The sequence below is a fragment of the Bombus flavifrons genome, chromosome 3 (assembly GCF_040668555.2).
Source record: "Bombus flavifrons isolate JBK064 chromosome 3, iyBomFlav1_principal, whole genome shotgun sequence".
Classification (NCBI taxonomy): Eukaryota; Metazoa; Arthropoda; class Insecta; order Hymenoptera; family Apidae; genus Bombus; species Bombus flavifrons.
This window is the reverse complement of record NC_138444.1, coordinates 7,767,595-7,778,201: the sequence shown is the minus strand read 5'-3', so window position 1 is coordinate 7,778,201 and position 10,607 is coordinate 7,767,595. Positions and strand designations below refer to the sequence as shown.

Below are 10,607 nucleotides of genomic sequence, written 5' to 3'. Positions count from 1 at the left end.
TGATCACCATGATATAGAATATTGTAAAAAAAAAATACTTCAATATGTTACAAATTAGTTATCATATTTATAGCCATAGTTGAATTTTGTTTACTGTTTAATAGCAAGATACTCAAATTTATTGCAATATTTTTCAAAATCCTTTCCTAATATATACCTGTAAATCATTTGTACAAGATATTCTAAATTTGAAGAATGTCTTTGTTTGTGTGACTCATGGGACTCAAATTATACATTAATATTTGAGAGTATGTGTGTGTGAAACACCTTATTTTAATCTGTTATAAGTAAATCATGTTTAGAATATATTATTCGCTTATTTATCTTGGAATATGGATCAGAGACGAGTAATTTTTTCAGTAGCTTAGGATATATTCACATTAGTTAGATTGTAGACTTTATAATAAATATGTTATTTCCATCATAAAAATATTCATTCATCTTGCTAAATCGAATATTAATTACTCGTCACTGACATAATATTCCCATATCATTGTGTTGTATGCATATGAACACATACAATTTTTTACACTCATATATAAATATATATATTTAAGGAAGCTGCAATTATAAAATTATACAAATATGTAATTAGAATGGTGGTTCTTTATAACTTTTGTATTAAAACATTACGTTAATAACAACCACAATCACAAGTTAGTTCATTTTATTTAAAATTATAGAATGTATACTAATATGTTTTAAGAAATGTTGTAAAGTTATTAAAGGCCACTATTCTCATAAAACTGCCAATTATTGTATGAAGAGTCGCATAATTTAATCGTCTGTTATGCTACAAACTAGTTTTTGATATATAAGTAAGTTTGGTCATGTTCTAATCTCATTAATAATTTAAAATGAATGTTTCATTCATTTCAAACATTTTACTGTCTAAAGTAGTAAACTCTTATAATATTTATCTTTTTATATTATTGTCTTTTTCCAAATATTGATGATTATAAATATTTCTGAAGATAAAACTAGTACAGTATATCAGACTACATTAACTTATACGATGATCAAGTAGACTGAATTTAAGATATATATGTGCGTATATGTCACATTACTCTTAATTTACTTTATTAAAGTCATTTACGATATAGAAATTAGTAACTAATTAACATGACATAATGAAATACAATCAGTACATAGGCCTCTAATATCAAATGTTTTATGCACATAACATCAGATATAACATTTTTAACTTTTACAAGTGAGAAGTAAAAATACAATCGATATCTAGTACAATGAAGTGTACACAAATTGAAGGTGTATGTATATTTCGGACATTATCATTTCTATACGATACTGGAATAATAAAACTTATAGTGCAAAAAGATAAATTGATTTATTTACATAATAACTAAATGTTCACATACTTACTATTAATAGAATCCAATGATTCAAAATACATCGCATCCAGTTATAGGTGTGCTTTGTTTTAAAGTAAAAAAAAAGTATAACCCGACGATACTTTACTTTTATTGGTTTATTATTAAAGAGCAAGGTACAATAATATACTATTATATTACTGCAGTTAGTGTTTATAGTAATAAATTATTAATAATTTAAATCAAATAATTGTGTAAATTTGTAATAAATATTAAAAGATGTAAAAACATACAAACATAACGTTCCGTGTGCGTGCAACATAATTTAGTCCCAGATCAAATAAATATTAAATATTCTCCTAATATTTCACGCCAGAAAATAAAATACAGAAATAACATATTTTACATGTTCAAATAATTCATATGTCAAAAGATACGTAATGCGTAATTTTAAAAATAATCAAAGAAACTTAACAATATATTTGTAATTTATATTCTGGCTAATGAAACATTTACAATACATAATATAATCTTTAACTGAAAGGAGAGAAGTAATACCATAACAAAAAAAAATAACTTATTGAAATACAATTTTATATCTAATAAAAAATAAACTTGAATTAATTATAATACAAAATTTGTTATGCAGCATTGAATATTAATCCTTATTATTAATTATACGGAAATCGATATAGAAGCAAAAAACTTGTTTTTATCTCTCCATATAATTGATAATATATATTACACAGTATCATGGTTTTAGTATATAAAATATAAAATCTTGATTTAAGATTAAATGAAATCATTTTTTTTCTTTTTTTTTTGGCTATTATGTCACAGCAGAGTAATTACCAAAATAGTAGTTCCTACTTTAAAAAGGTAGACTAGACTATGTTAAATCACTATTTTGTTACAGTTGTTATATGTAACAAAATATATATTATGCATCAAAAATTGAAGCATTTTTTTAATGCTTACATAAATCGCATTCTACAATGTTAAATTTAATTTTATTTACAGTTCCAATCAACAATCATTTGTTAGTAATATTATACTCTTTTTTTCAATTAACAATTTTCCTTCGTTAATTTAAATTCAAAACTATTAATGGAAATGCTATTTTTTAACTTGACAATATTCAATAATTATGAATTGCATAAGCTATGTTTCATGAGTACCGTAATTTGATCTATATGTCATACTAAAAATATAAAAATCGTTTATTGTCTTTCATAAGTGTTTATATGAAGTATTCCAATACTAATAATAGTAGTGGTAGTAGTGACAGTAATAATAATAGGAGCAATAGTAGCAGTAGTAGTAATGATAATAAAGATATTGAAATTTCTTCCATCTACTACGAAATATAAAACAGTACATGGATGTACCATTGTAAAATAAACTAAAAATATTGCTGCAAGACACGTTCGATTAATTAGAAATAGACAACATTTTTTTTAAATGAATTCCACAAATTTGCTGCATATAAGTGTAATATAAGAAAGCATAAATGCTTATTAAAATATTACAATATTAAATTATTTTGAAAACAATTTAGATTTAAACACGTATAACATTTTTAAATATTAGCGGATATCTCGATATTCATACTAGTCATTTTGTATTGCTACAATTAAGTTCGGCAATATATATTATGTTACTCATATAATACCTATTCCTTCATGTCAGAACATTATACCAGTTTAATTTTAAAAATTTATCACAATACATCGAGATAAACATCGATGTAAATTAATACATACAATTTCATGGTGATTATACAATTTTGCAATCCCTCTCATTCTGGATCAGTTTCTCCTTCTCCGATCGTCAATACTGTAACAAGACCAGCAGCTGCCACCTTAGCTTTATATGTCTCCGGTTCGAACCAGCGAATCGGTTCCTGTTAAATAAAAATAAAGTTTAGTTGCATAATTGCTAATAACAAACTATATTGTAAGTAACCATTGTAGTTTCTACATTACCTGGATATGATGTTATAAGCAGCATGCTTTGAAATTGTAAAGCAAGTGTTAAATAGTTTATGTAGATGCATGCCATTTTAGAGTAGTTACACAAACGTTTTCTAATATAATTTTGAAGTTGAACAAGAATTTATCACACATTTGTTATAATGTACATACTACATGATTTTAAAAAATACAAAGTAAAAATGTTTATTATCTTAAAAATTCCATAAGTGTTATACAATAACATTTAGTATATAAGTCTTTTTATATAATGTAAAATTTAATACTTTTTTCACATAATATCACTAAAATAATAAAAATTGCAATAACGTTTTCTTAAATTCATTTAATATTAATCACTTAAATTTAATATGCATAGCATATTATGCAACTGTTAAACAAATCATAGTATTTAAATAATGACGTATATGGGAAACTTGAGAGAATATAAAATTTACATACAATGTTTAACAAACACATAACACGACATATTTTCGTTTTTGATTTACATTAGTAATCAAATCCCTAATTCATTAAAAAAATAAATATTTTAGTAATAAAATAGAAGAATATAATTGAAAAAAGAACTTTATGTAATTATTTAACGATAGTATATATTATGAGTTTAATTTATTTAATGAAATAAACATATACTACTGCAATAATATTCAGTAATAAACATTAATATATTATTATAACTCAAGGGCAAATTATATTGCTTTCAATATAAAAAAACCATTATAAGTAACATATAACAAGTTTTACATATAATCACATCTACATAATACTGTCAAAACAATTTTTTTGGTTGAAGCTATTAAATATCACAAAAATCATGCTTGTTCCAAACTTTTGGTTTAAATATATATATATATATATATATTGTATATGAATTAAAATATCAGCCTTGTAATTTAATATTTCCAATGGAAAAAAATATAAGCTAAGGAAAAAAGAGCTTAGGAATCAATTCTAACTGATCAAAGTTAGAAATTATTAGACTTTAGGAATTATGATACTTTCGTGAAAATTGCCTTTCACTAATGGAAAATATCTGTTCTTCTATACTATTACTGATTCTAATAATGTAGTGAGATTTAATATCTAAGGACGAATATTCCAAAAGTGAAATAAGTAAAAATATAACAGTTATTTTAGCATCAGCACATTTCAATACGGGGAATAAACGTAACTCCAAAATAGTTAAATTAATTTCAAGGCGTTAATCTTGTATCATCTTGCAAGAAAAATTAGTAAATAACACTGTCGTACATCAGGTGATTAGCATTGGTATCACATTGATGTACCTTGCGAACAATGTTGGGACATTCCTTTTGAATACGAGCCCAATCTGCAGGCGGTCGTTTAGCATAAGGGCCTGTTGAACACAGCAACAAAAACTCGTATGTGAGTTCTCTAATTTCTGGAACTAAACAAAGTATTACCAAAGTATTATCTTTTGTAGTTGAAAGCTTTCAATAATCACTCAAAATAATTACCTCCCTGAGTCGATGAACTTGGTTCAGGTATAATAAAGGGTTTATAAGTTTCTTCACTTTCTGACGTCGCAGTACTATCCATATTTAATTCTCGGCCTACTTCGTTTGTATTATTTGGAGTTAACAATGTTTTTTGTGTACTGGAGGACGAAATCGAAAATGGAGACTCTTCTTCAAAATTGAAATATTCTATACCACTTGTGAAATTTTCAGAATCTCCCAAGAAATATTCATCTAAAACTAGTTTTGCAGTCTAACATACAAAGTAATTGTGTTAGAAATACATCAAATAAGATACTTAATTTATACCTTTAAAAAAGAAAGATTATTACCCTAACAAGATCGAGATTGCATCCTGTGATCTTTAAGGACTGGTTACCAACTGTAACTGTATATTTATATTCGCCTATACTGGCGTCGTTGGTGGAGAAGCTGTGGAGGAGCGAACTTCGCAAACGAGAGTTTTGTTGCTGATGTTGCAATCGATTACTTTCGTCTGACGCACTACTATTTAGTGAGGAGCTAGAACCACCCATGGCTCCTTTTTCTCCTCCACCTTGCTCCAATCTCACCGGCGATGCATTTCGTTGAATCGTATCTTTTATCAAATCCTTCGCGTAACTGACGTAATAATGGATAAAAAGTAACTTAGATATTCCAAGTTTAATATAGAATAGTAAATAATTAAAATTAAAATTGAGCTCACTGTATCTTGTCCTCGGAAGTACCCGTGATTTGGACAAGTCGTTCTTTGGCTCCAGGGTTTACTACAAAAAAAGCAGTATGTCAAACATATTTTGTAATATTAATAAAATGTCAAATGTTTGTTATCAATTAAAATTTATTATGTAAGTCTCATTTGCATTGTGGTTAATGTGCAATTTGTCAATGCAAAATTATATATCAATAGATATCTATTAAATATAAATAATGTTCAAACACTCCAAAACAAATTATTTATGCATTAAAACATTAAAAAGTTTAACATTAATTATGTAAACATTTCCTGTAAAAAGAGATAAGATAAATTTTTAGATATGTTTAAAACTGTAAGCATTTATAAGCAGTAAACAAAATAGTATGAAATGCATAAAACACTGAATAACATTGTAATGATAACATCAAATGTTATTCAACATTTTATACTTACTTAAATGTGATTTAATAAGCTGCAAACAATATGCATACTAATGATAATAAAATGTGATAACAATCAAGACAGTCATACAGTAAAAAAAGATTTTGAGTAATCACACAATCGAATTTTCACAATATCATTAAGTGATTAACATAATAACATATAAAGAAAAAATATTTCATGCAAATAAAGGTAAATGTAAGTTACAACATAAATTATATTCGTGAATGTACAAATATCACTTGCTGTCATAAATTTATTTTACAATGTTGTAAGAACAAAACCGATTTATTTATACGTTTTATTACGAAAAGTTTTTCAATATATTTTACTAATGTTTTATATATGAATATATAGTAAATATTTAACAAAATATTTAATCATAAGAACAGAAAACTCCAATTTCTATTACTTTATAAAGTGGATTGATGTAATGGAAATATTAGGTATGTAAAGATATTAAAAAATATATAATTAGTTATTTTTGTAATGCGTGAACATGATGCTATTAAGCCATCTGCAAATTATTTGTTTACCTCGCTGGAAGGAGATGATTGTCTGGCTGAGCTCTTCGATCATGTGAACCCGCCGCCCTTTTATTCCCATCACTGTATTTTTGTGCAAATGATTTAGAAGTAGAAACATAATACTTACTACTTACAATAGATGTGAAAAACAGTATACAAAATATAAGATATATCAATGAACAGATCCAAAAATATAGTGCAACGGTAACTTAAAATTAAAATAAACCATTCAGAAATTAAAACAAGTAAGCCGTATTCTACATTATATTATGATGTTTTACATGTATGTATATTTCATCTACAATATACATATGATTAATATAATTTTAAAAAATTTTAAACTTCTCTTACCTTTACCAGAATCACTGTTACGTATAACAACTTCATCTTTACAGTAGTTTTTTCCAGGGATACGCGTAGGTTTAACAAATTTGCCGCTATTTTTTATAACTTCACCAGGTCCTAAAATAGGTGTCACAGTAGGGGAAGTCATTGTTGCCATAGGAGATGACAATACATTTGTAGGTGTGTCAGGAATTGCTTCTGCCTATTAATGTCATTTAGACTTCTTTACAAACCATTCCATTTATAATAAGACATAATATAATAAAATATAAGGATGACATACATTATCTAAATGCGATAATTTCTGTGTATAATATACATCCATAGAATCTGTGTGACGCCATTGCTTGGCTCTTAATTCTATAAGTTCCAGCAGGTGAACCCTAGTCGTCAAATCTAACTTTTCGTCTTGACTTCCATTTCTGATCGCCACAAAAGCTCTGTCCAGCTGATCTATAAATTAAAAGAAAAAAAATTGAAATTATTAGTATCTTGACTTCACTCTATTTTTTATATTAAAAATACTATTTTAAGCTATACCTTTATAAATAGCTTCTAACTGAGGAGCACAAAGTTTTAAATGATTACACATTGTAATCACACTTATTTGCAGCGTTCGATCATGGAAGCCATTAGTTAGTTGCATAGCAACATTGTCGATTAAGGACACTATGTCCTCCACTGTAAAATATAATTTTTTAATTTGATAAATTATAATAACCAAAATCAATAATTAAAATATTATAAAGGAAGTGAATAAGAGAATAAAACTTAATATGCATGTCTTAGGTATGTAATACAATAAATGATACATTATATAAGTATATTAATTAGCAATATATTACCAGTCGTAATCCGCCCATCGACGGTCGCGTGGCGTTGAGCAAGTTTAAGCGGCCGAGGTTTTTCGATTTTCTTGATGGTTCGAGCTCGATTCAGTTGTGTTGCGGCCATTCTCTATAATCTTAAACAAACAAACACAAAAAATAAAAAAGGACATTAAACAGAGCTACTAAGTAGATAAGGATTAAACACAATTTAATGAAATTAACCAATATAGCCTTTATTTCTTTCACATAATTAGAAAGCATAAGTTTCAAACACTACCTTTAAGAAAGTAAAAATAAGTATAGAATTTTCTAGCCGATTTCTTTTCACACACTGTTGAAAGTCTTCCTAACGCGATGCTACTTCATAATGTAATAAAAGCAATTATTTGTATGATCAATATTTACACAGATGTTGCATTTTTTTGGCAACTTAATATCATTTTGAAATTAAAGAAGAAAAGGATATTTTATTATCTTAAGTTTAATCGTTTTGTAGAGCGTATTCTTCAAAATTTTCGATATGTAGTTCTGCGCCGCGGGTGATTTAAAAATAACTACGGAACAGAGTGTGGTTTATGTAGAAAATACTAAGCAATGGCAAAGAAAAAAAAATTGAATATTTAATGTACTAACGTGAATTTTAACAATATTTGCTACAGTTGTTGGAGTTGGTGCGAAAGTAGAGTCTTTACAATAGTAAGTTATTTTACCGTAGCCTACGTAGCGATAAAAATAATTTATGCGGTCTCCATGCGAGCGCCTTTGGTACTTTCGACATCTTGTAAGGCACGTTAGAAGAAGAGGGAAAATGTGCAAAGAACAAAGAGAGATAGTAAGCAAAAGAAAGGAGAAAACAAGAGTGGGGGAGGAAAAGTGGAAGGGAAGAGCAAGAAATAAAGGGGGGGAAGGAGAAAAAATATAATGAATTATTTAAATTTTGCAAAGTACAAGACAAATAACATAAAGAAAATTCTTTATGTATACATCGAAATACTGAATTCTATTAAGGTAGGACATTAACATGAACTACCATTGCAAAATCCAAAATTATGAAAGCTAAGGCACATCACGTCGAAAAAACACTTAACATTTAACATTAACCAAATTGTTATATTTAAAGAGCAGTATCTACAATTTAATTTTTATAATTAAAAAGTCACTTACCACCACGTCGACCGTGCCACAGATCAACGACAGGCAGATCGTCTAAAAGAAATCGGTAAGATATGTCGACTGTCGTTGACATACGTTACGAAGGTATACTCAAGTGTCTTAAATTTACAACAGTGATACTAACATGTTATTTAAAATTCACTAGCAGAAGGAACTTAGCTCGATGAAAGCACGGTTACATAAACAGGTCTCGACACTCTCTAGAGAAAAGCGCTCAAAATTTGAGTCGTGAAAAATCAATATGGAAGACAACAAAGTTCTTGTTATTACAAGGCAAACAAAGATGCATAGAATGCCTCTGTTTCTGTTTGAGGCATGCATAGCATGTCATGTATGCACAGGACGGAAACCATTTTGCCTTCCATATTGATTTTTCTCGACTCAATCTTCGAACAATTTCTACCATGCTTTCGCTCACTTTCAGTATGAGTATCGAGACCTGTTTATATGATCCCAGATGGAGGTTTCTGCGTTTTTTAAACTTTTACGTACAACTTCATACAATAGAAGAAGATAGCCAGGATACGAGGGACAAAAAGTGTCCTTGAACCGATTTTTATTATGCGTCATTGTGATGCACCATTCGATAACTCACCAAAAGAAAACATTGTAAATCAATTTTCAGCGCTCTATCTTGACCAGAAGGATAGTTACAGAGTGAATTCGAATTATCTCTTTTTATCCTATTTTCCCAATTTAATGGCATGCAAAAATTCTGGGTTATTATAGACACATTAGTGTCGAAGTGTAAAAAAAAAATGTAGATTTCGCATAGCAGTTTAGAGCGATCACTGTTTTATTATTATGGTAACGACATGTTAGCATGACTATTATTCTCAACCTTAAGACTCAACCCAAGACCGACGATCTTTCGTGAACCATACATACTTAGTAGGTAATCACTGATCTTTTACCTGAAGAGACACAATACATCGGAGCAGCATAATAAAGTAATAAAGTAATAAAGTCTTAAGTTGAATTAAATAATGCGATTTAACTTGTGTTGTAATTTAAAGATAATGAAATGCAGGGGACTTTGGTAAAATATTGTTTTTCTATTGAAAAGGCTATCAATACGCTTACTTGTACCATTGAATATTAAAATATTGAAGTAAACAAAGAACGATACGAAAATTTTGAATTACAGAAAAATTACATATACTGTTATGTGAAATTAAAATTATTTGATGAATATGTTATACTTACCTAAGTGGAAAGATACGCTTCAATCACGAAACGACACTTTGAGTAGGTATAAGAATGGACCACGTAGGAGTTAGCACTGATGCTTAAAATATCATTGACAATTAAGAATTTTTCAAATAATGACAGGAATTTTCCAGGGGAAAGAATGGAATAAAAATTAAGCTAAAAGGTTTACATTCAGCAAATCCCTTAATTTTCCCAAATATTTTCACATGACAATTATAATTGAACATAAGATTGAAAACACTAGATGGAGGGTTGCTACATATAACAATAAGCCATTTTTACGGATGAATCCCTGATTCTTTAATAAAGCAATTACTTTTCAATTTGAAAAAGAATGATAGTTTTTCCCAATGTATTGTCTTCAGAATCCCTACATAAAAGAGGAGATCATAAATATGAAAATAGTAATTTTCAAAAAAGATGAATACCATCCATATCCATTTACTCAAAAACAGAAGATCTAATACTGATTTTATACATTTACATAATATATAAAATATTAAAGAATATCCGTAACAGTAAAACAATACGTGGTTGAAGGATCGACGGAGTAAAATGTGTTCCAAAATTATTTGCATGGAC

General features: G+C 27.8%; 1 protein-coding gene across 6 annotated transcripts; it reads right to left on the bottom strand.

Annotated features, from left to right (window-relative positions):
* Nucleotides 1-1,474: 1,474 nt before the first annotated feature.
* On the bottom strand, nt 1,475-8,956 carry mxt (Eukaryotic translation initiation factor mextil). Of its 6 annotated transcripts, none has more exons than XR_011172561.1 (11): nt 8,805-8,956; nt 7,656-7,774; nt 7,351-7,491; nt 7,094-7,263; nt 6,817-7,012; nt 6,475-6,546; nt 5,507-5,567; nt 5,133-5,421; nt 4,801-5,053; nt 3,317-4,730; nt 1,475-3,234 (listed from the first exon to the last, which is right to left on the bottom strand). XR_011172561.1 is itself a non-coding variant. In XM_069109178.1 (11 exons), the coding sequence occupies exons 2-11, from the start codon at nt 7,762-7,764 to the stop codon at nt 3,130-3,132; spliced, it is 1,518 nt and encodes a 505-aa protein (XP_068965279.1). In that variant the 5' UTR covers nt 7,765-7,774; nt 8,805-8,956; the 3' UTR covers nt 1,475-3,129. The 6 variants fall into 6 exon arrangements, 5 of the variants coding, with proteins under 5 accessions (XP_068965279.1, XP_068965280.1, XP_068965281.1 ...); XM_069109178.1 differs by having other exon boundaries at nt 4,609-4,730; XM_069109179.1 differs by lacking the exon at nt 8,805-8,956 and adding an exon at nt 8,351-8,470 and having other exon boundaries at nt 4,609-4,730.
* Nucleotides 8,957-10,607: the final 1,651 nt, after the last annotated feature.

Coding starts and splice junctions, on each gene's coding strand:
- mxt (XM_069109178.1), bottom strand. CDS start 7,764: ATGGCCGCAACACAACTGAATCGAGCTCGAACCATCAAGAAAATCGAA. Junction 7,264..7,350: donor GTTAGAAGCTATTTATAAAG/GTATAGCTTAAA, acceptor TTTAATTTATAG/ATCAGCTGGACAGAGCTTTT. Junction 5,568..6,474: donor AATCATCTCCTTCCAGCGAG/GTAAACAAATAA, acceptor CTTTTTTTGTAG/TAAACCCTGGAGCCAAAGAA.